The 26,483-nt window shown below is 38.3% G+C and overlaps 1 protein-coding gene across 2 annotated transcripts in view; it reads left to right on the top strand.

Annotated features, from left to right (window-relative positions):
* SLX4IP (SLX4 interacting protein) overlaps positions 1 to 26,483 on the top strand; it is a 97,877-nt gene that overhangs the window by 16,447 nt on the left and 54,947 nt on the right. Inside the window, exon 3 of one of the 2 annotated variants that reach the window (XM_083369937.1) lies at positions 2,072 to 2,125. In XM_083369937.1, coding sequence (XP_083226063.1) covers positions 2,099 to 2,125 — 27 coding nt within the window. In that variant the 5' untranslated portion in view covers positions 2,072 to 2,098. Of the gene's footprint in view, positions 1 to 2,071; positions 2,126 to 7,170; positions 7,360 to 26,483 lie in introns of those variants that run through there. The other variant, XM_083369938.1, reaches the window with a different exon arrangement.

Raw genomic sequence — 26,483 nt, 5'->3', positions numbered from 1 at the left:
TCTTGTTTTTTAATATGTATTGCCCTGTTCACCGCCCTGAGTCCTTCGGGAGAAGGGCGGTATACAAATAATAATAATAATAATAATAATAATAATAATAATAATAATAATAATAATAATAATAATAATAATAATAATAATTACAGCTGATTGGTGCTTCTTTTGGGCTCAGCAGAAGCACCAGGATCAGTGCCAAGCTCCAGCTGGAGCCTGGCGCTGATCCTGGAGCTTCCGCTGAGCCCTGACAGCCCTGCAGCTCCAGCCATCTCTCGCTCAGGCTTGTGCCGTGCTGCCACCAGTTCAGCTCATTCCCCTCCCCTGCTACCACTTTTCTAGGATGGTCACGTACCACCTACCAGGTGCCAATGTACCACAAGTGGTACCCGTACCACTGGTTGAAAAGCCCTGGGATAGAGTATTTGAACCTGGAATTGGTTTCTCTGCCAGTGGTGAGAAAGGCCTCACTTTAATATTGTGCATTAAGGTAAAGACTTGCTTGAGTTGAATTTAATTGCCTTGATGTGTGTAATTCTGTTTAATTCTCTTGCCAGTAACGTGGAGGAAGTGTCTATTGTGTTTTTCTGATTTCTTTTTCCAATATTTTGGTTTAGCCTGGCTTAGGTGAGTTCAGTGAACAGATGAAAATTGTAACGGTTCATGTGACGCTTATTTTGTGGGTGTTCTGTTACTTGAAGAGAGTGTGGCATTAGGTGTGACAGCCATGCCTGTAAACCCTACAAGGTAGTCAAGATAAGAAGCACAACCAGGAATACTAGTTCTATCGTTATTATAAGGTTGCATTATAATATATGCGAGTCTGAAAGTGTTACTCCCCTTTTCTCCTTTTGCCTTCTTGAAAACGTCTCCCACACCCTCCCTACTTCTGTGGGTTGAGATATTTTTTGCATGCCTGTTAGTTAGTCTGCCACTCTCCCTCCTGTCTCAAGGTCATTCCCACCTACCATTACAAGACCTCACTGTCATGTCCCCTGCTGGTTCCTCCTCCTTCCATTTAGAGCAGGGTTGTCAAACTGGCAACCTGCAGGTTGGATGCATCACACGCAGGCCACGTCCACTCTGGTTCCACAAAGGTAAAAAAGCGTTGTGATACGTCACGATACATCACGTGATGTGATCGAGTTTGACATCGGTGATTTAGAGGGAGGCTCCAGAGATGTTTAAAGCATAAAACTGCTCTCATGAGGCAGAGTTCTTACTCAGAATAAGAGAGCACCCAAACAGAGATTGACATCAGTCTGAAGCTCCCTGCCTTTGTCCCCTCGTATAATTTGAACTTCTGAGCTTCAACGTCCACTTGATAATCATATTATCAAGCAGACAGAATAGTAGATTTAAATCATAAATTAATCTAGCAACAGTAAGTCAATCCTGAAATTTTGTTAACTATAACATTATTTTCAATGTTCCCTTTTTAAACAGAAGCTTTGATCAGAAGTGTTCTTCAATTATAGGTAGTATTTTTTTCCCTGTTTAATCCTTTCTTAATCAGAGCAGTTTACATTTATGATGGTGAAGCAAATGGAATCCAGCTAGGAAGGTTCTGACAACCGTAACATAAATAAATATGCATTCTCAGTAGGGAAAAATATACCTTTGACAATATGTATTTCCTACAAGAAGACTTAGGTGGCACTTGGGTTTTCCATCTTTGGATAAAATTGCCATTGCTGACAATTTATCAGAAGTGTCATGGTTGGGAAATACTAGAGTAGTATTTTTCCCATTATCCTGATAAATAATTATATGGCTGGGACCTTGACCATAAATGTTAGAAATGTGCTATTTTCCATACTCTGTCACAATAATTGCAAAAAAATGAATTGATCTGCGGAAATAATTTTAAACCCCAAGCAATTTAGTTAAACATATTACATATATTCTGTGCCTAATTGTACATTTGTACTAAGCTACAAAGTAAAAAGAAAAACCAAATTATTCACATTCACTAACACAGCATTCTTCTCAAGTTTGACATTATGGTATGTAGGGTTCAGAGTCCCTAATCACTGCAGGTTTCCTAAAGTAATACCTCTTTTTGTTTATCTTACAGGTTTCATGATCAATTAAAGAGGCTACCATGACTTTGGACAAATTGGTTATCAAAGTAAGTTTATGATTGATGTAGGCAGAAAACCAATATATAAAATAGCTCCAGTTGGATTTTATGGGAGCAAATCTTGTATTAATAGATTTTTTTTCTTATATTGAAATATACTGCTAAATGATTCTAATATATTTCCCTTTGGTGTCAGGCTAGCATAACAAATGATAGTGTTATTTCAGCCCACTAATTATGTGACTGTCTAAAGATAAGAGTATATATAAATTCAGGGAGAGGCCTGTGACTGCAAATTATCATCATAAAAGCAAACTATATTTGTGACCAGCCAAAGAATAAAATTGATTGTACTGTTAGTTCAGTCAGCTATTGGTAAAATGCAGTAATGGACTGGATCGTAACAACCATGAGTAGAGAGATGATAGACACTAAAACTGTTCTACAAAGACTTCACTGCTGGGAGCAATGAATGGGAGGGGAGAAATTACCTCAACCTATTCTCAAATTTCAATGAATAAGGATCTTATTTTTTTATGTGATAGAACAAGTAGTAGAAGTCTTGTGGTTCTGGGAAAAAATCATGTAGTATTACAACTGATTGTTTCTATCATAGTTTATATAATTTTGCTTCTTTCTGGGAAGTGAAACCCTTGTTTTGCTGAAAATACAAAAGAAGCCTGATATATACAGGTAGTCTTCAATTAATGACCACTCATACAGTGACTTATTGGAAGTTATGAAGGTGCTGAATGAGTGGCACTTATGACCAGCCCTTAGAGTTCTGACTGTCCCAGGACCTCCATAGTCACATGATCACCAGCCAAGCATTTGGCAACCAGCTCCTATTTAAGATGGCTGTAGCATCACATATCATGAGATCACCATTTCTGACCTCTGCCGATTCCCACAAGCAAAGTCAATGGGGAAGCTAGCAGGGAAGGTGACAAGCTGCTCTGTTAATTTGTTCTCACTCTTGTGGCTTTTCCCCCTGAGGAGCATGCTATGGTAACTACAGCATCTCTCCCCTACCGGCAGCAGTTACCTCCTTATCCTTAGGCACCTGGCAGCAGTCACCTCTGGCACTGTAGTACTTGTGCTGCATTGGCCATCCATGCCCCCTTCTGCACCCTTCCCCATCAGGCAGTAGCTGTAGTGGTGCAGTGGTTAGAATGCAGTACTACAGGCTACTTCTGCTGACTGCTGGCTGCCAGCAGTTCAGCAGTTTGAACCTCACCACATTCACAGTTGACTCAGCCTTCCATCCTTCCGAGATTGGTAAAATGAGGACCCAGATTGTTGGGGGCAATAGGCTGACTCTGTAAATCACTTAGAGAGGGCTGTGAAGCGGTATATAAGTCTAAGTGCTAAGCGCTATTTATCTCCTTGTAAGATGCCTGGGACATGCAACTTCCTGCTGACTTCTCCATTGACTTTGCTTGTTGGAAGCCGGCAGGAAATTCTGAGGAAGTCCTCATTAACAATCCACAATCCTTGCCCAGTAACCGTAATGGGGAATGCAAAGATTGCCATCGCTAAGCGGTGCAGTCAATTGATGTCTTCTATCATTTAGTGACAGAAATTCTGATCCTAATTAACCCAGGGGCTACCTGTATTGATTTAGAGTCACCCACAGTATATAGAGGTTTTGTCAGCATGATAAAAGTATATTGTCACAGCATAATACAAGCTCCACCATTCACCTACTTATGTGCAACATTATGACACCTGTACAAAAGAGTGATTTTTAAAATTTGACAATCCTCCCTTGTTCCGCCTGTGGGGGCTCATGAGATGAACATGCCTTTCTGCATGTGAAAAGCATCTTTGCTTGCAGCCGAAAGTTTTGTCATTTTCAAATAATGTTTTTGCAAGCAAAAAAATACCCTGTGAAAAGATAGCCATTATTTGAATGAAATCTCTGTTCTCCTTTTGCCGTTTTCCCATGTCAGCTGTGTAAATCTTTCAGAGAACACTTGATTTTTATTGTCTTGGGAGTAATTGCACAATGGGTGGTCAATTTGTATTACTTTACTAAAGGCTATATGCAATCCTTCATGTCTCCTTTTGCAGCTTTTAATGAGAGCAGCTACTATTAACCCTCTGTTAGCGTCTCAGAGTTAAATATTAGAGTTTATATTTATGTTGCTCAGTCATACTCTAGCCTGATGCTTGAAAGAAACATGTTGGTGATCCTGAGTATTAATAATTTATACCATTATGTAATTTTACTAATTGTTAAATCAATAGGAAATCTTGAGGGCGTTCAGTCCCCATTATATTAAGAAGGCAAATATTTAGAAGCATTGAGTTTCCTGTGAGTATGGTGCATTCAGTCCTTGCTGACTACAGCTTACATTTTCCTTACAACTGGTATTGGCATAAGGTTATTGTAATATGGAAATTCTTGGATTTTGAACTTCCAAAGTGGTTTATTTCAGAATACTTCTATGTTTAGTGGAGTAGCTGTAGTTAGCGGCTTGAAGCATTTAACTTAAGTATTACATGCAATTAAGTCATTGAAAGATAGAGGGTAGAGCAACCCAACTGGCATTTATATTTCCTCATTTGACTGCATTTAAAACTTTTCTAATGACAACATTACGGGTACTTCCAAAAATGTGGCTCTGGTGATAACCAGAGCAAGGTGACAAATGCTTGGCTGTGAGAATTTATTATTGCATGATTTTTTAACATGTTAATCCAGTTTCAGTTCCTAAACTGCTGAAGATTCAGGTAGCTGAGGCAATTGCAAACTTCTGTTATCACTCAAAAGACCTATCTCCTTGTTGCTTCCCAGAGAGGCTGTAGAAAGAAAAGCATAAAATTTCCTCCTTGATGTACTTGGGGATATATTAGTTCTAAATGGAAAATTGTTCAATTGTTGGAAATCTATCTCAATACTTCCTGCTAAAAAAAAAACAACCTCTATCAGAGTTGTCTTTGGTGGGGGAAAACTTTTGCTTTTGCTTTTAGGCAGCTTTCAAAGATTTTGTCCAATTCACTGAAATTGGGATCATATGCCACTCACTGTAGTTTAAACTATGATATAAGCTTACCCACATCAAATGATAATTAACAATTGCTCCTCAAGACTTTTTCTCCATGGTTAACAAGTGCCTCTGGGTTACTAGTGTGAATGAGTAAAGTTTTATTTGCATGATACTGAAAGTGTGGATACCTTCCAGCACTCTTAATAGAAAGGTTGGACAATCTATTGATATTCTGTCAACATTCAGTCTTGTCCATGAGCTACTGCCTTAATTTCCACCAAGGACCACATTTGGTCAGGGATAGACTTCTGTTGTCATTTTAGTTTCCCAGAAGAGATGAGCTAATTTTATGGCAAAGGTCCAAACCATGTTGTGGCTTGCAGACCACTGAGTCATACAAACAGCTCATGTGATGACAGGAGTGATGTAAGAAGAAATGTTAATCTGATGGAAACCTGATTTCTTTGGAGCCTTGTGACTACCAATCGATTGTCTATTGAGAGTCCAGAAATTGTTATAATTGTTGGTCGGTAAACTTATGTGGACTAGTAGTTCAGCGTAGAAATTCAGACGTTCATAGAATTAATATCCCAATTTAGCAGAAATTCAGGCATTCATAGAATTAATATACCAATTTAGCACAATCTAACACTGATGATAGTTAGGTAATGAAATGTCTGTAAGAAAAAAGCCAGCCTCAGAGACCACCAATAACCTCACATCTCAATTTATTTAGGCAGAATAGTTCCAGGGGTAGGCAACCTCGGCTCTTTTATGACTCATGGACTTCAACTCCCAGAATTTCTGAGTCATAAAAGAGCTGAGGTTGCCTACCTCTGGTTTAAGCAGAACAGTGGCTTCCTCAGACAGGTTTATCTAGTATGTCCTCAGTATGACTGCTACAAAATGAGATTTATTTTAAAATATTGATGACATAATTCTGCTCACAGATCTTATTTTAAAGAGAATCATAATTTCTCTTTAACATCTCTATCCTTACTTATTAAATACTTAATATTTACCGCACTGATGATGTTACCCAGTTAGGATAATGAAATATCTGCAAGAAAACAAGCAAGCTCAGAAAGCACCAAGGACCCCTCAGATACTTACATTTATTATTTATTCTTATCCTTATCTATTTATTTTGTTTATTATTACACATTCTTACTAATTATCTCTATTACATAGGGAGGGAGGAAGATAGGAAGGAAGTTTCCAACTCTCCCTTGCCAGCTTCCCACAAGCAAAGTCGATGGGGAAGCCGACAGGAAGCTGGAAATTGCTTTCACTCCCACTGATTCTTTGGCCTGTGTTGGTCATTCTGTTTCTCTGTTAGTAAGGAAATAATAAGGGACGCGGTGGCTTAGTGGGTTAAGATGCTGAGCTTGTCGATCAGAAGGTCGGCAGTTTGGCGGGTCGAATCCCGAGTGCCGTGTAATAGAGTGAGCGCCTGTTACTCGTCCAAGCTTCTGCCAACCTAGCAGTTTGAAACCACGTAAAAATGCAAGTACAAAAATAGGGACCACTACGGTGGGAAGGTAACAGCGTTCCGTGCGCCTTTGGTGTCTAGTCATGCCGGCCACATGACCACGGAGATGTCCTCGGACAAGCGCTGGCTCTTCGGCTTTGAAACGGAGATGAGCCCCGGCTCCTAGAGTCAGAAACGACTAGCACGCATGTGCGGGGGAACCTTTACTTTTACCTTTTTTAAGGAAATGTCTCTGAAATGATGACCCAACAGATTATGGGTTATCTACTATTGTGGTAAAATTCTAGGTATATTTATTTGAAAACAACCTCTTTCAATCGGAATGGAATATATGTGTAGACATGCATGCAGTTTTCCTACGATTCACAAGATTATAAAAACAGTTTTTCTTCTCTTTCCCCATGTAGAAAAGTCAACATTGTCTAGATATGCATGGTTGTCACTGGCTGTTTTGATACTTTATCCAACTTTGTGATCTCACAAGAGCCATCAGCAACATCGGTCTCTATTCAACACTCATAAGCACTTTTCTCTACTCCTCCTCATAGAGTATCCTACTCTCCACAATATTATCAACATGTCTTATGAGTAATACCACAAATTGGACCCTGGATTCTTCACAAGTATTCTGCCACTCCCCCTCCTGAGGTTTACAAACTGCTCTCCCACAACGGTCTGGCTGTGATTCCAATTCCTTTCCTCCCATTGCAGTCATGTTTGGTTGATTCTTGATATTTCACGTTCTAAACTTTTTAGGAAGGGCTTTTTTTAAAATACTATTTGAGTTGTCAAAACAGGTGAGAGAATGTGAGTATATCAAACAGGTTTTTAATGATAAATCAGTGCTAGTTTCAATGATAATATGCTTGATTTCAAATTGAAATTCAGATTTTGTTTTCTGTGCAAGACATGGATTCTGCTTGGTAATATATTATCTAACATGTTTTCACTCAACTGTTTAGAAAGCTCTGGAAAATTCATTGGCTCATCTATTTACATCTCGGTGGTTTCAAATGTAATTTAGGAAGAGAAGAACACCTACGGTTTTAATAGCTTTGCTTCAGTAGAGCACATGTATCTTATTAGAAGGTCCCAGAGGATTTCAGATCATTTTCCTGATGTTGTAATACAATATTTTCTGTAGAGGGAGCAGTTGATCTACATTTGAGCTACAATCTCCAAACCTTGGGTTGAAAATTAATACTATATTCAACAAGAAAAGTTTTACTTTATTAATTTTACTTCAGTTTTTTTCTGAAAGGCTGAATTCAACAATTTCATTGCCTCTTTGGATGGAATGGGATGCAAAGTGAAGGATGGTACAAAGTAGGTGATGTATAGCAATTAAGAGATAGACTTGAGGCAGGAAGGCCCAATTTGCTAGTCTGCCCTCAGCCACCTTAGACTGTTCGTTCTCTCTCCACTATACAGGGTGATTGTGGGGAAGAAAGTCAGGAGAAGGGAGTGCCGTGTGTCCCACTTTAAGTCCCGAAATAAAAATGGGATAGAAATCAGTTGAATACAAGCAAACATGAATGAAAGAAGTTGTATAGCTCTATTAAAGGTGAGATTGGCATTACTGTCCATGCTGGCCCTTTGATATAATACTAAAATGCTGTGATGCTGTGAAGATAGATACATAGATTAGCATTGATTTGGGAAGCCTTAGAAAAGCAATGTTCTATTCTAGAGAACATGCTTGTTAACATCTAACAATATTTTAAAAGAAACCAGCATTGGAATAATGTGGATTGAATGGGACTTTCTTCTGGGTTTATTAGATGGGTCTGGAGTTCCCATAGCGAGACAGAGAATGTAAAATGAACTTTTTAATCTGGAATAGCCCTGACTCTTTATTTTTCTTGGTGGAACATTTTTTTAAAGCCAGGGGATCACTTAATTTAATTTAAAACTGTGCAGATCTTTCAGGATGACTTGTTCTTAGTCTAACCAGTAAATAACCTTAAAGTTGTGTATGAGTCTTTGAGGTTCCTCAGTCAGGGTCTTTGGAGCCTCATGTTAAAAATCATGTATATTAGTTTTCCCTGCCTCCCCTTCCCTTCAGTTTTTCATCTGGTAAGTGTCCCCGTTTGTGCTGTTGTCGAAATAGGCCTGTGTAGGTTGCTCTGTGCTGCCCCCTTAAGGAAATGCTATTGCCACTCTGTCTCCCTGCCCCCTTCCACACTATTAAACAGACTCTTGCTTAACCCAAGAAGGTGCTCTTGCTATCTCTGATGACAATGATAGCAGTAATTATGATATGAAATATGAAATGTTCTCCCACAAAAACAAGTTTTTGAGTTCTCTGCACTTCCTTAGGGCATTCTCTTGAAGGCTTTAATGCCAACTCCTAATAAAACTGGAATGATCTCCTCATTCCCTAACTTCCCTGTTTGTTCCCCTGAGAAACTGTTCCTTTGCCAGGTATTTTTCCCCCCTATCTTTTGGATTCCTATCATTGAACTTGGCCACTGTTAAGCCAGGATGCATGGAAACTACAGAAGTGTTTGAGATTACAACCTGGCTCCTTTAAATACCAAGCAAAGGGCGTCCTTTGCCTGTCATCTTATTACATTTTCCTTTCTCCTTTCAAGTTTGATGGTAGTAAATTTTTTTGTCATTTGTATTTTGATCATTTAGCTGTCAAAATCCACTTTTGTCTTTCTGGTTGGTAACTTGATCTGACATCTAAGATGCTTAAAACTCCAGTACAGTTAATTATTTTCTTAGGTTTATCTTTGAACTGGGCTTTCTGAATTGTGAAGAAAATAGCTTTTTCTATCACATGTACATTAGTTTAGGGGCGGTTGAGAGATTTCCAGAATTTTGAAAGACAAATTGTTTAATAACATGTCAGTGATAACACTTATTTACCTGAAGGGAACTGATTGGGTCATTCCAGGTTGTTGCTCAGCTCATTTTCCCCCCTATTTTCTAGACAGATAAGCCCTCTTTAAAGCAAGTGAGCTACCTTGTAAGACATATGGGGGTTGTTACTTGACTTTGTAACATGCTAGTATCTCTATCTTGTTATCTCTCTATCTTTCCATCCATCTTTCCAGCTGTCTTCCTCCAACCCACCCAGTTATTAGTTTATTAAAATACAGTAGTCACCTGAGTAAGTGAGACTGTTGGACACCATTGAAATGTCTTTGGGACCTCTGCTGTTAAAGGCATTGGGGTTACAAATCTTCTTTTATTTCAGTTTTGCAACCCTTTAATCCTTGAGGGGAGACATTCCCTTGATCAAAAGATTTAAAGTTGCTTATGAAAGTTGCTTTTTCCAGTTTTAGCTTGTACTGTAACTGTTCATGGGAGGATGAACAAGACTCACTGCCACGGAGAAATAAGGTTGAGATTAAAAGAAGCCTTTCTGTATATAGTCCTGTATGCTATATCTGGTTCATGATTGCTAAACTAAAACATTTGGGCCTTGGTTGAATTATGCTGTTTGTAAGCCTGGTTTGAAAAATTCAAGGTCTCCAAGTGCCCATTTTCCTCTCAAGAGGAAGAAAAAGGGAATAACTCTCATTAAATCTCCCATCAGTGACAGGAATTGAGTGCCTCTATGCTAGATGTTGATTCCCTAGGGAAGAATAGCAGAAGAGATGGACTCATCTTTTGTATGGTTGAGGAACATTTTAAATGTCATCTTGCTGTGTGAGAACTATATTTATGTAGGTGGCTTTAAACAGCTCTGACCATATGAATATAGACTAGTTGCTCCTGGCTATCAAATCAGCATCCCACTAGGAAGTGAATGCACTGAGCCTGTGTGTGTGTGTGAGACTGAATTTTTTTGAAGCAGCATTTAGTGAATATGTTTTGTCAAGGTTTTATTTAAGCTCTCAAAATACTGGTTTATGCCTGTGTTGAAACAGAAAGCTGGAAAAAGAAAATCTTGCGCTAAAAAGCAAATGATTTCTCTTTAAAAAAGAATCGGGTTAGTATAATGGCACTGGAGTCGTTCTTCAGTCAGAGGGTGCCTAAACCATCCTCATTTTTTCATGTTTGTTTTATGTAATAAAAGCTGTGTGAAAAAATTGTCACCTTTCAGTAAATGGTGTTTTAAAAATAGTTTATTGTTAAAGTCAAACTTGCACTGAATATGAGAAGGAAGCCACACTCGCCCAGTGTGAAGCTGAGCTACATCATAATTTAGAATCATAGGTACCCAACTTTCTATTTATAGATGGCTATAAGAAGCAAATCAGAAGGTTTTGCTTTCATTTTCACCAAACTGTGGCTTATCAATGTTTTTGAATTAGGCTCAACTCTGATTAATGTTTCCTATGTATTACTTCAAAGAAGGACAAGGAATGGGACAGTATTGGAACTAGAAAGCTTACAGTCTGTTCGAATTTGTGTGGCTTTCTGTTAATATTATTAAGTTCATAAAATGACTTGCGTATTTGAGAACTTTATCCCTTTCATTTTTTTATTGTATAAAGATCTAAATGAATAAATAATCTTGGGCTGTTTTGAAAAACCATAGATAACCCAAAGTTTACCCTAGGTCATTGATGTTGAACCTTTTAGAGACCGAGTGCCCAAACTGCAACCCAAAACCCACTTATGTATCGTCAGGTACCGGGTGGGCATGGCCCATTGGGTGGGTGTGGCCCATTGGGCGGGCATGACCCATTGGGTGGGTGTGGCCCATTGGGTGGGCATGGCCCTTTGGGTGGGCGTGGCTGCAGTGCTAATGGTAGATTGGGTGGGACTAAAAAGTTCAATCAATCAATTCCAACTTTGCGAGATCTTTTTTTTCCCCGTGAGAAGTTGAAATTGATTGATTGAAACTTTTTTTTCTACATGGCGGTGGAGCCTAAAGGGAAAAGGTTTTATAAAACCCAGCTGAAGGCCTAGGACTGGGGGGGGCGGCACGCGTGCCCACAGAGAGGGCTGTGCGTGCCACCTGTGGCACGTGTGCCATAGGTTCGCCACCACGGCCCTAGGTTAAACCTTTAGTTAGCAAGTGATTCATTCATAGCTTTACTAGAAATGGAGAGGGGAGGAAACTTACAAAGGGCTGAGGCTTGTGCACTAAAATCCAAGCCATATTTCTGCATTATTAGAACCATTACATTGTGATGTTCTCTTAAGTCATGGTTCAGAGACCATTCCTTAAAATCTGAGTGAGAGAAATATGTAAAAAACAGATAAGTGATGAAATAACATTTTACTGTATTCAGTACCTTTATTTGCAATGTTATATTTTAACGAAATTCTTTTAAAATTACAACAATTCATGTCCGTTCAATTCTTGAAAGTGATGAAAGAAATTGACACTAAGGGGGGGGGGAATCATTACAGCTAGCTTGCAGTTCCTTCATGTGGACTTCCTTTCTGTTAACATTTTCTCCTGACTGATTTCCTACACACATGAATTAGCAACTTTAATTCTTTTGTGTGGAGAGGAAGTGAATTTGGTTTTACTTCTGTAAGTATCATGATGTTCTTACACATCATTAACAAAATAATTCTCAGGCAAAACATGACTGTGTAAAAAGATTTTCAGGCTTCATTTCCACATCTGATGTTTTATTTAGCAAGTATTATGACTCATGATTTCTGGGGCAGCCTTTTTGTAATGCTGAGCAATGGACTTACTAAATGAACATTTAGTTCATTTTATATTTTACTGCGTTATTATTAGTTTAACATAGTCATCCATCAATGGCCTAATTCAATCTTTCTCAGCCAAGGGACTTTGAAATGCCTTGAACTACAATCTGCAGAATGCCATCTTCCATAGGAATTCTATGAATTGTGGTCCTACGTATATAGTTCAAAGACCCTGGGTGATGGAAGGAAAGCTTATTGTGCAATATTTGTTATATAAGCCACTTCATTGTGACAGATTACTCAGCTATACTTGCCAGTTAAAAATAAACTATTGTAAGGAACTGAAAATCTGCCGCATCCGGAAGTCCATTCTGGGCCTGGGCGACAAAAAATTAGCTACCGGTTCTGCTGAAATGGTGCGAACTGGCTGAATCCCACCACTGTATACAGGTAGTCCTCAACTTATAACTCTTGTTTCAGCGACTGTTCAAAATTATGGCGCTGAATGAAGAGACTAACCACCCCTGCCCAAAGTTACAGCCGCTGCAGCGCCCTCACATTCCCATGAACAAAATTTGAGTAGTTGTCAGTCCAGTCACACTGATGACTGATTGCAAGGGCATTCTAGCATGTTGTAATGCTCTGCCCACAGCAGTTTTGGAAGGCTGATTTTAAAAAGTTCCATATGAGCTGAGACTGTCCCCCTGTGGACAAGGGGGCCATTGAAACTACAACTCATCTCTTATTGTACTTCCCTCTTTATAAGGACTCATGGACTCATTTTATAACACCATATCTGATTAAGGTACCCTGGGAATTCTGGTATCTTTTAAGTACAGTTAGTATTATTGGGTCAGTTTCTCTGAACATAGCTAGGTTTTGCTACACTGTCTGTAAAATTAGGCAGACCTTGGTCACCCACAGATGATTTCACTATCAGTTGTAATGTTACTATACCCTGTCCTGTTCAGTTCTGTTCAGTCCTGTTTTGTTTTAATGTTTAACTTTTGTGCTATTCTGTGACCATAATAAAAATTGATTAATATGACTAACTGCAGGGATGCTGCAGCACACATACCCCAGTCTGTCTTGCCCACCCATTCTGCCCCACTTGGTCCCCACACTCTCCTCCCCACCCCTCATCATGTTCAGTCACTTATCTTTTCCATAGATCTCCTTTGGGAAGCAACCACTCTGCTGTGGCTTTCCTACACAAAGGCTGTGTGGTGTTATCTCAGAAGTGGGTGCCATTTTGGGAGTAGCTACAGTGATTTCTGGGATAATGCTACGTAGCCTCCATATTGTATAAGGAGGGTGAGGGCAGATTGTCTGGCTCTCCTTCTCAAGCACAATCTCTGAGATCTTGTTATTGTTATATACACAAAAATGTGAAATTATAGCTGCCAGTTCTTTAGCTGTTGGTCTTCATAAGCATTCAGTTGTTCCAAAGTTGTTCCAAAAAAATCAAGTTGTAATGTATTAGCATAGAATAAGTGAGGTTCTAAATAGTAATGTAGACTTTTGTAATTGATAGAAGGAAGTTTTGTCAATGCACAGATTTAAGTGTGGTCCAATATTTTTTTATGGCACCTAGTATGCTGACTGCTATGACCACTTTATGCCATAATCTTTCAATTTTGATTTTTACATCTTACTACTGTGATCTTCTCTAATTCTTTGTCTTCTATTCTACTACTAATATTCTTCATACTACTAATATTACCATTGTATATATGCCTAGAAATCTACTCTCTTTAGCCCAGAGAAGAACTCTGTAGTTCTACAGCATGGGGAACTGTAGTTTTGAATTTTATGCTAGTTAATTTGAATATAATGAGACTGTGTATGCATATAGTGAGTATGGTATAAAAATGCACACCCATACTTGAGAGAGGTTATTTTATGAACTTTTCCACATAAGAAACCTCTTTCATCCTTTATTCTTCTCTGTACATAATTATTTAACAATTAGCTGTATCTTAGGAAATATTGTTTCATCCTGCAACATGAAACATTTTAATATTCAGGGATTTTAAATAGGATTTCTTGTGACAAATGGCTTGCTAAGTGGAATAAAACAAATATTTTTTTAAAAAAAATAATTTTCACGCCTGTATACAAGAATGGATCTTAATTCTATACGAAGTACAGACATTTTCAGAAGATTTTGTATCAAATGATGGCTTGTGGTTGTAGACAACCCCCTGAGCAAAGTAGATATCCCAATTTCAGAGATCTTTTCCATCCGTTGCATTTTTCTCAGCATCACCTGTGTAGATCATGAGTGCACTATCATAGGTGTATCATGTAGACTTATGGAAAGACCATAGAGTATTGTGTGGAATAGCATGGAAACGGCTAAAGGGATAGGGAAGAACAGGAAATTGTAACTAGGTTAGTAGTCAAGCTTTGCAGTGTAGCAGCTATTTGAAAAGGCAGGATGGTCAGAGTTTCAAGGTGCCTTGCTTTCAATCAAGTGTGTTTAGGTCTGCATTTATAAATGGATGTTTAGCACTGTGGGAAGTCAGTCCCCCATCAGAATACCAGAAAGGCACACTCAGATTCAGGTCAAAGTACATGACACAGGAAATACAAAGCCTCAAACAGGAACAACTCCAAACACAAAAGCCCAGGAAGGTAAAACCCACCACTCCCGGCAACATGTGGTCAGCTTTCCCAGAGCCATGTTTTTGTCTGGCTTTGCTCTTCAGTAAACTAGAACCTTCTTTCTAAAGCAGTCTCCATTTTGTTTATCCCCTGCTTGGACTGGACCCTGATGAAGGTTTTTCTTTCAACAGCACAATTAGATACTTAATAAACACATTCTTTTCAACTCATAAAGCCTTTGGGGTCACTACAGTTACAGTTAATAATTTCTATGAACTGGATATTTTTTTAAAAAATCATTGTGGTTTTCAAGGTGACAAAAGAAGGTTGCACTTTTACCTTGGTTTTCCATGGGATACACTGAAATACATTTCAGAATGATCTATGATCCCCTGTTCTTACACAATTTAAATGTATGCGGGATCTCTTCCAAAGCCATTTTATGGTAACTGGTTTGATTTGTAGCAATGAAGTGTACCAGAAACCTTACATTTTGCAAAATGCCCATGCTAGGTCTTGAGTGCAAATGTGTGTGTTTACTGAAGTATATATAGCCAAACTGAATATGTATTTTCCTGTTCGTTCTTGCTCCATCTTGCTGGGTGGCAAGTAGTCTGTGAAAGTGAAAGGGAGGAGGGCCCAAAATGAGAGTTTTTTAGAGAGGGAGGGAATGACTATAGTGTGCAGAAAGAAGTAGGGAGGAAAAACAGATTAATGAGGAAGTTTGTGGGTGTTCTTCATATCACAACTTGAGAAAATAACCAAATCTTCCAACAATTTTCTAATGTGTATAGTATTTGACCTTAATATATATAATCAATGTGATATGTTTGCTTGGGTGCTGGACATTCTTGTCCTTTGAAAATTAGATAAGAGTTAACCACAGAATTTTAGTTATTCTTCCATTCTGGCAAACTGAATCAGCTTCTCCTAAAGGAATAAAGAAAAGAAGGAAACGGCGTAATGCCACAGGGATTTAATTCTAGGGGAATTTAGCATGCTTTCCTGAGTCAACTATTGTTAACAATCAAGATCATGGCGATTTTCTTAGATGTCATCTGTAAATGATATACTTGTTTGATACCCAAATCTTTTACAGAAATCTGCTCTTAGGCCAGAGGACAGATTCAAAATCTTTGTGAATAATACATATTTATTCAACAATATCTTTGTACAAATGCAAATGCTTCTTAGTCTTTGGGGTGGACTGAGGTTATAGGAAATCTCTGTAATCAGAAGGGCTACGGAAAGCTTCACTGGTGTTGCATGGGGCTCTTTGGGAATATATGTCTCACACCTGCTGGTTCCAAGGCTTATTGGAAATGATATTTTCTTTGAAAAACAGACTGTAAGGGGACAAGAGTTTATTTATTAATGAATTACTGCAGAAATATTCCAACAGAGGAGAGCATTTGTAGTTCAGCTGAACTGTGCAATCCTTGGTGCTCTCTGAGCTTAGTAGTTTGCTTGTAGATATTTCATTATCCAAGTAGGTAACATGATCAGTTCTAGGGAACGTGAGGTTTGTTCACTATTTACAGAGTTGCCAGTGTTGATAGGGGTGTGATTTTCTCTTTGGAGGTTCCTTGATTAGAGTATTATTTTGTGCTCGATTGTTTGCCTACTGTTAATCACTGTTTATCTGGGTATCTACAGCTGGTCTTTTTCTTTCCTCCTTAGGTTTTTTATTGCCTCTTTTGAGGTCTGTAAATGTGGATTATTTCTATGTGACAATTGAGGGCTGATTCCCTACCATTTTTTAAAAATTTAGCTTGGACAAGGATGCGCGCAATTTATCAGTTGAAAGTATGGTTCAATCTGTCCACGTCTTCTGAGATTAAGGAGTTTTTATCATGCCTTCTGACTGCTAGTTGGTGTTCATGGATGTCCTCTGCTAGTCTGTCCTTACAGTCCTAACACAATATGTTGTAGATGAATCCTATTTTTTCCTATTTAGGTTATTGGGTTGTTTTGTTTGCTTAAGATGTTTTTTTTGGGGGGGGGGCTTTCATTGAGTTGTGTGCTATGGTGATGTCCTGTGACTGTGACTGTTGGTTTTTCTGAGATGTTTTTAGTGTATGATAGGGCTATCCATTTTATAGGAAAATGTTGTACTGTATAAGAAACCAACCACCTACACAACATTTTCCAACAAAACATACATTATCAAAAAGTGCATGATAACTTAACCCACTACAGCACAACCAACACAAGCTATGGAAAGGATGACATCTGCAAGCAAACAACTAAGCTGAGAGAGCACCAAGGATTCTGAAGAATGATTGGCAAAGAAAGTATATCATATCCACATGATGCTTAATCTTCAGATTTGAGGGATCATGACTATAACAGCTTGCTGGTGAATATGACTTTTATTTCATTGAACATTTGAAAACATATTTCTACTGAAAGCCAACATTCAAAGCTGGAGGTAAATTGGAAAAGTAGATCCTATTTCTGTTTTGCTCAGTGATTGCAAAAAGGGAGTTTCAATTTCTTTTTTCAACTAGCCCATTTTATTATTTTTTTGATGCTGATGTAATTGTCTTAAGCTCCAGCAACACATTTCACCTCAGCCAATTTTTCCCTAGAAAGTAGCTGCCATTATTCACTTTATATGTGTCTCCATTCCACTTAAAAATCTCATCAATTTGTTTTGTCTCCCACAATTTAGCTGGAACTCGAAGATCCTTGGAGGAAGTTATTTTCTTGCACGTTTTAGCTTCGTGATTGGTTCTATAATGGCGATAACTATTTCATGCAGCAGTCTATCTTATTTGCCCTTTTCTGGAGAACAGGAGAGCATCTTAGTTTGACCTCTGTCATCATTAAATCACCTAACTGCTTGTTAAATTTCCTGCCTGTCCTACCCTTGATTACCTTCAGTTGAATCATTTTTATTCACCAGCTTTCTGGGTGTATGCTTAGAACATGCATTAAATTGTATCTAGAGAATTTTTGTAATCAAATGGTGGCCTCACTTGTAAGTAAAATGATTTCCCTGCTTCTTTATTCTTGAGGTTATGCTGCAAAATAGACCACACGCCAATAGCCAAGTATCTAGCCACTTAAGCATGTAAACAGTCTGGCTTCTTACAAAGTGGAAAAAATTCTTGTGCAGTGTTTTTAATACAATCAGCATGTTAAAAGTACTGTGTGCGGCTATGTCAGCTTTGTTTGGCGTAATATTCTCTTTTGTAGCCTCCCCATAATATGGAACTAAATTGTTAACTTGTGTAGATTTTATGTAGCAATTAGTTTCTGGGGTGATATATATTCATATCTTTCCATCAACTGAATTTTAAGCAAAGGAAGCTGCACACTTTGGGAACTGATGTTACAGAGTTCATATGTTGCAGGAAGCCATTGTAAAACTCTTTCATCGTCATCATAAAACAATTGGCAAGTTTGGAATGAATTTTGACTTTGTTTTGGCTTTGTCTGTTTCTGGTTGTCTTACTCTCTTTATGTTGGGAATGCCTACTCAAAATTCTGCTTTTCATTCTAGATAGGCACAGCCACATTTTCATTTGGGCAGAACAGATAAGGTTCATTATATTTGTTCTGGGGTCTTATTGCTACCAGTTGTAATTTATTCATTCTCTTAGTTTTCTTTTTGAGCCCAAATGATATTTCATGCCATGCTGTAATTATTTTTGAAAACGTATAGCTGACCACTCTTGGAAACTGATTATCTTAACAATGTGGATCCTATTTCTGATCCTGATTCTTATATACGGTGTTTCCCTGAAAATAAGACCCAACTGGGAAAAAAGCCTTCGCATGATTTTTCAGGACAATTGTAACCTAAGCCCTATCCCCAAAATAAGCCTCACTTAAGATTATCAGCCATTTCGTACCATATTTCCCCAAATATAAGCCCTAACCAGAAAATAAGCCCTAATGGGTCTTTTGGATCAAAAATTAATATTAAGACCTGGGGTCTTATTTTCAGGGAAACACGGGTATATAATTGCACATCAGGAACACACATGGTGGAAGATACTAGGATTTTTGTATTTATTCTCCCCATGTTTTGGCTTCTTCTAATGGTTTTCTTATAACTGCTGTCAGATGGAACAAGAATGATGGGAGTTGTAGGCCAAAACTCTAGAAAGGGATCCTATTGGAGAAATAATCTCATTAAGACAGCAGTCTTTCAATAATGAGGGTCTGTACAGAGAACCTATTTTCCAAAGCCCCAGAAGGCAAGACGAGAAACGATGGAAACTAATCAAGGAGAGAAGCAACCTAGAACTAAGTAGAAACTTCCTGACAGAACAATTAATCAGTAAAACAGCTTATTGCCAGAAGTTGTGGGTGCTCCATCACTGGAGGTTTTCAAAAAGAGATTGGATGGCTATTTGTTTAGAATGGTATAGGGCAGGGGTCAGCAACCTGAAACAGTGAAAGAGCCACTCGGAACTGGTTCCCTCACAAAAGGAAAAACTGGGAGCCGCAAAAAATGTGTGCACGTGTGCGTACATGCGTGCATGCACAGAACAGGGTTTGACTGAAGAGTGGAGACAAGGCGAGATATGCACCTACCCTGCATATTTGAATTGATTGGTTGAACTTTTTTAGTCCCACTTTTTTTTGGACTGCACATGGCAGAGGCCTGGGAGCCGCAGGAGACGGCTGAAAGAGCCGCATGAGGCTCCGGAGCCGCGGTTTGCAGACCTGTGGTATAGGGTCCTGCTTGTACAGGGGGTTGGACTAGAAGACCTCAAAGGTTCCTTCCAACTCTATTATTCTGTGATTCCATGATGATTTCCTGCGTATTACAACCTGGGAAAGAGATGGGCTTTATTTGCACTATACCTTTAAGTGTCCAGCTAGTGGCAGCCATGATCCCCTAGCTGATTTGAGAAAGCTGAGCAGGGTCAGCCATAGTAGTTGTAGGAGTATGCAGAAAGGGTTTCCAAGTGCATGGGAGTGTGAACACAGCAATTTCCAAAGCAGCTTTGTCCGTTTCCAGTATTGTGTAGCTGCAGTGGAAGAAGCCTGCTACAGCAGCTGTGCAATCTGAAAAAAGAAGCTCTTTTAATCAATTACAGAAGTGTTGCATTCATATTCCCCTGGCTTCCTAACCATCTCTTCTGATTCAAATATTAACTATTATGGTTAGTACTGGATGGGAGACCATTAAAAACCCCCAATTATTATTTCTTTCTATGTTGATTTAAAAAAAAGCTTTCTGTTTTGAATTTAGAAAAGATAATTACTATAGTTGAGGTTTATTTTTTTTATCAGGCAGATATTTTTAGGTAAACTAATGAGTCTTGAAAAAGGAGGATTAGATTATTAACTCGATCAAGTTATTTCAGTAGCATACCGATAGATAGATAGCTTATTTTTCCAGACATTTGGAAAAAATGGTATTGTCTTATTTCTCTGTGCTTTAGAACACATTCTGCTGACATAATATAAGTTCAATCTTAGAAAACCAGCATGAAATACAGTGTGCAAAAAGGTTCAAGGCAGTTAGTCATGAATACAAAAAGATACAGGGTTGTATTAAACAGAAAATTAAAAGTTCAATAAGATGTCAGTGATAAAATGTCGGATCTCTAGAGGATAGTACTATATGCGAAGAGAGAGGAATATGAGATTGGAGAAGAATCTTCTCCTAGGTTTGCAAGGTTTCCGCATTTAAAATCCAAACAGCTGATTGTGATGTTAAAACACAATTAAGTGCTGAATAATAATTCTGTTTGGTTTTTTTTTTAACTGCTTTCTATGTTCTAGGAATGGGCTTCTGACAGTGGGAATTTTGGAAGAAATTAATCAAAGCTGAAGGACACTTGGGACCAAGCTTAATGTAAACCAGAGTTGGATTTCAGCAAGTAGGAGGAAGAAAAGTAATCTCTAAAAGTTAATGGGCCAGCAATTATTCACTGATTGTATGAAGCCGCATTTCTATATTTCCCCAACAAGTTCTAAGTTTGCTATGAGATTTTTTTTTAAAGAAAAGAATGGACCACAGAATATCATTGCTTTTGTTGGCATTTTAAAACACAGGGAAGGTGGGAAGAGTGTTTTCTATTGAAAGACGTGTTCGCTACACAAAACACACAAAAATCTATAGAAAATCAGGAAGGAAGATTCCTGCTATTGGGAAGGCTCATTGATCCAGCCAAGGTTTCTTGCATGTTTGTTTGCTAGGTTTATAACCCACCTTTTGTAGAGGAGCTCAAGATGGCATGCAAACTGCTCCATCCTCCTAACATTCCCCATAGCAATCCCGGAATGGAGGTAGATTAGAACATGGTGGGTCTCTCCAATCTTAGCCAAGATCTTCTTTATCATTACACTACTCTGGCTCTTGCTGTTCCCTGATTACCAAAGAGCAGGAGGTGACTTTTGGCAATGGCCTTTCCCTTCTGCCCTACCTTTCATAGTTTTCTGAATTGTGACCCTATACCAGGGGTCGGCAACCTCGGCTCTTTTATGACTCGTGGACTTCAACTCCCAGAATTCCTGAGCCAGCATAGCTGGCTCAGGAATTCTGGGAGTTGAAGTCCACGAGTCATAAAAGAGCCGAGGTTGCCGACCCCTGCCCTATACTCTAAAACTGTCTTGGGATGAAAAGTATTGGGGTATGTGAGAGAAAGCTTAAGAGTTTCATTCCCCCCCACCCCACCCTGCTTTGTTCTTGAGAGTCTGTTAGAGAAAGGAATCTTTTTATCAGTTGAGGATACGCCACCCAACACCTGAAGTATTTAGAATTCCACTTATTTTTTTTATGCTCTCTCTTTTGATATTTATTAAAAAAAACAGTGGGTTTCCAGATGGAAAGATGGCAGATTAGCATGATTCTGAAATAGTGGCCATGATGCAGAAGCAAAAGCTGACAGCTGGGCAATATAGCTGAGCTAATAGAGCTTCTCTAGGTAAGGACAAGCCATGGCATCATACACACAAGCTCCAGGAGGGACCTCCTTGCAAGCAAGCCCATAAGGCCTGGAGAAACCCTATGAGCAATCTGTGAGTAGAGTACTGGAACTCTACTCACAGGACACTGGGGCTGCCCAATCTAATTTCTAAAGCATGTTTAAATGGAGTAAATCTTAAGTTTAAAGAGACCTTCACAGCAGCAGAGCACCTAATGCCATCTGGGTAAGTGTACCTTTAATCTGGCAAAGATTAAAGTGAGGAAAGAATCAGTTACAAAGATTTAAAAAGAATTGAATGGGGGGAAAAAAGCTTGCCAGGATTTTGAAGTAGGAAAGTTAAAAAATGGAGTAAAAGACTTAAATTTGGAACATTGCCTTATTTAAAAGCTTCTTTTGAGATAAACAGATAACCAATATCTCTTTGAGAAAGGATAATGTTTAAATTTCTTAAGGAAACTGATTGAGTTAAAAAAAGAGATAAATAAAAAAGAAGGGAAACCTGTGAGAAGACCACGTGATTACAGAAGTATGGAGTGATAAGAGGGACTAAAGTGTTATGGGCCTCCAAGAGGCCAATGAAAAATGGACTCTTGTGGCAGGCCAAACCAATGTAGCCTCATTTGATGTCCTCAGACTCCCATCACCTCAACTCCTCAGGCTGTTCCACTCAAGGGGCCAGTGCTACACAGGCTCAGAAAAGCACTTATTCTTTTTTGCTGCACTTTTATGGATTTCAAATTTGAAATTAAAAAATGGTTATTACTAAAGCGAGGGGACATTATAGAAGGGAGGAGAGGATTGTAGGAATAAAGAAGAATATTTTTGTGTATGACTGATAAATTCTTAGAAAAGGATGCTAGTTCATCAGTCAGCAAACTGTATATCAAAAGGAGACATATTGGGTTATACATAATGGAAGATAAAATAACAAGTACTTACTGAACCTTTTATAGCCTTTTTGTTGAAAATAGAGCTAAGATGGTTATTTTTAGACTGGACATCTAAAAACTGTTGAATAAGGGGATGATTGTGGTTATGGTTTAGAGGGAGCAGGGATAATGATTTTGATTTTAACAGCTGTAATGACTGGAATTCACTTCTTTATCCCTTTTTTTCCTTTCTTTTCCTTTACCTGTTGTTCCCTGCACTTTTTTTCTTTTTCTTTTCTTTTTCTTTTATTCAAGTAAATATTTTCAATAAAATGTTGTTGTTTTTTTAAAGAAGTTTATTAAAAACAGCATTAAGGCCATAACTTCAGGATAATTAATATGACAGGTTTTTTTTTAAAGTTCTAATCTGGAAGTAATAATTCTTGGAAGGACTGTTAGGATAAGAAAAAGTGTTCCAAGCAACCTGCACGAATTAACTGGCATAGTCTTGCTAGCGTTGTAGTTGAAAATGTAATATTTTACACTGTAACTTTAGCTGCATAACAATAAATATTTATTAATTAGATTTATATCTCACTTTTCATTCAGGAGCTCAGGTAGTGTAGATACACTATTCTCTCTCTTCCTATATTTTCAAGAACAACCGCCTTATATGGCAGGGCTGGGCAATTAATTTTCCCAAGGGGCCAACGAGAAATGCACTCTTGTAGCAGGCCAAACCAATGTAGCCCCATTTGATGTCCTCAGACTCCCGTCACCTCAGCTCCTCAGGTTGTTCCACTGAAGGGGCCAGTGCTACACAGGCTCAGAAAAACACTTTTTCTCCTTGCCCTCCTGCAGCTCTCAGCCCGACTGAAGGAGCACATAGCAACTGCACAGAGCCGGACTCGACTCCACTTCTTCTCCTGCCCCCTGCAGATCCCTTTATTTCCATTTAATTTCTAATTTTCTATTGACCTCACACAGGCTGGACAGGGACATCTAAAGGTGTGAATTTGGGCTGAGGGAACATAAAATGCCCAGGTTTGCTATATGGCATATACATCATAGAATACCTGCAATAGTCAGCCTTTTAATGACCTGAATAGATCATTACATTATTCTTTGCTGTTCTATTCCAAGTAAACTTTATTTTCTCAGAAGTAGATTTTCTCTTTGCCTTCCTTCTTTAGCATTGTCTTCTTGCTACAGCCTTTCCTAGACTGGGAAAGCTCCAGATGTGTGGACTTCATAGTCTCAGAATTTCCCAAACAATGTGGTAGCTCCTAGAAATCCTGAGTTTAAATCAACTTCCCTGTATTGTGGCAGGGTTGGAGAAAATGGCTTTACAGCAGGGGTGTCAAACTCGCCACATCACGTGATGTGTCGCAACGTATCACAACTTTTTTCCCCCTTGCCAGAGCTGGGGTAGGCACGGCTTCCGTGTGACGCATCCCAGCCGGCTGTAAGTTTGATACTCCTGCTTTTCAGCATGCAAAGCCTCCCAGCTGTTCATGGAGAATACAAAATACTAAATGATGTAACCTGCCCATTGCAGTGAATCTGCCATTACCAATGTTGTATGATTGTTATCTTTGTTATGATCAATGCATGGCCCTTCCTGCAACTTATCTAATCACCAAAACCAATACAGCCATGATAGACTTTAATTGAGAGGTGCTCTGGGCTGTGGGAAGGCATTTCCTCCTGGATAAAGCAGCCTTAGTGAACTTCTGATTTCCCTAGTCAAAACAACAAGAATTGACAAGAATATATATGTAGCCGTCTCACATGTATATATATAATCCCCAATCTCTCTCAGAATCATGCAATTAACATTCAGTGGCAAAATGCCAACTTTGAGTGATATTTTGGAGCAAAATAAAGGCTTAAAAGAGACCTGAAACTTCCACTAGGCTTAACGCACAGATTTCTTTAAATAAAATGCAAAACCAGGACAAAACTCATTTACAATGATTTTTACCCATATTTTTCTTTATGATTTTTAGGCTGGGGAGTGGGGAACCTTCCAAAAAAGAATAAATTGCCTCCTGCTGAAAAAGTTTACAGAAAATAACTTCAAATTCCAGTGAATAACTTGATCCTGAACAGCAGCTTTGGGGAGGCAATAGCAGTGGGCTGGTGGGCTAGAGAGAGGGTGGATATCTGGAAAACCTCATTGCTCAGTCAACTTCTGTATGTCTGGATTCCACCTATTTCATTTATTATAGGATGGGACACCTCAGGAAAGATCTGCATAGTTTCTATTTAGTTGAAGAGCAGGGAGTACATAACACTTGAAGATGGAAGTGTTTAAACAGAAAACTTGGGAGAAATGCTCTTCTGATTCCTTTGTAATTTGAATTGAAAGAAGCTTTCTGTTTCAATGTTATAGCTTTGGGTGAGTGTATTTATGTCACAAAGAAAATCTGATTTTTTTTGAAGAATTTAGTTCATGCAAGGCGAAATAAGGCATTGTTTGTTTGTTTTAAATTGAAAACTGATAATCATCATTTGAATAAGTGTACTGCAATATTTCTCAGATCTTTGTGTACCTTAGTCTTCCTAATTACTGCCCATTACCACAGCTGCTTAATGTTATAATGATTAACTGTGGGAAATATTTTCCACCTAGTAACACAATACAGTGGAAATTAAAAATAAGGCTTTGAAGTATTAAACTTGTAAAGGCAAGTTTGGAAATGAATTTCTTTAAACTTGTGTTGACAGTATGTTTGGAAATAGTAGCTTTTGGTCAGTAATATTACTATAAATGGAAAATGTGAATTTTAACAACAGTTCATGGCACAGAAATTTGGGGAAATCAGAGAAGTTTAAAATATAAATGGCTTGAGACTATAGCAGATTCAGTTTTATTCCAATATTCCACATCTTTTATCATACCAGTAGTATGTACTGCCAAGCTTTTTCGTATGGATATTTCTTATCTAGTAGACCAATGTTTTGCAACCTTAGCCGTTTTAAGATGTATGGACAATGAGCATTGCATGCTGGAGTATTCTGGGAGTTGAAATCCACACATCTTAAAATGGCTAAGGTTGGGAAACACTGTAGTAGACTGTGCTTCTTTGTTAAGATGAAATATGTGGGTGTTGCATAAGTTATGAAGAGCATCTAAGTACGTCAATCACATCACTACCTCTGTGTGCATTGGTGTCTAATCACTATCCATCCAGCTGTGTAGTCTACAGCAGGGTCAGGAGCAGAATGTGTGCAGATGCCAGGCCTCCATCATATATTTGCCCCAGACCCACCCACCCATTTATTTCAAAGAAAAGGGACTTTTTTTGAAGAAAATTTGATAAATGACCTTGTGGAGATATGATAGAAATACTATGTGAGTTTGCAATATTAAGAGATTCTAATTTTTTTTAGCAGGTTGGCAATCCCTAATCCACCTTGGTAGACACTGAGTCTCAAGTTTGTTTCTCATCCTTAATCAAAGATACCAAGGATTCTCTATTTTTTTGCATGTGAAGCATATAGTTTGTTCCTGAGCAAAGTTCCTCTTTTTATAACTATATGTTTGTGAATATGGAGGTGTTTCTTGTTCTTGTACATTTGAAAAGCATGCTGTAATTCATAAATGTGCATGCGCGTGGGATCTGATATTATAAATTTGAACCTGGGATTGCATCCGGATATGAAATATTTTTGGTGAAGTAAATAAATGCTAGTTATAATGGAGGTGATCTTGAATTTGAAGCTCTTTGTAAACATTTACTACCTTCTAATTTCTCCTCTATTGATTATGGCCTCTACCGTAAAATTCCAGATATTCTTTAATTAAACTTACTATCTAAATTTACTTTAGTGTGGCTTAGGCTTAGTTCTATAATTAAAATGAATAGATCATTTAGTTAAAAGCCTTAGGTTGAAAGTATAGAAAGGAGAAAGGAACCTTTAAATTCACAGAATTCTTTATAAGGTCTTTTGATATGATTGACTGCAGCATACTAC

Source organism: Vipera ursinii (genome assembly GCF_947247035.1).
Source record: "Vipera ursinii genome assembly, chromosome: 1".
In the NCBI taxonomy this organism is placed as follows: domain Eukaryota; kingdom Metazoa; phylum Chordata; class Lepidosauria; order Squamata; family Viperidae; genus Vipera; species Vipera ursinii.
The sequence above is the reverse complement of the archived record's forward strand: the minus strand, read 5'-3'. Positions and strand labels throughout refer to the sequence as shown.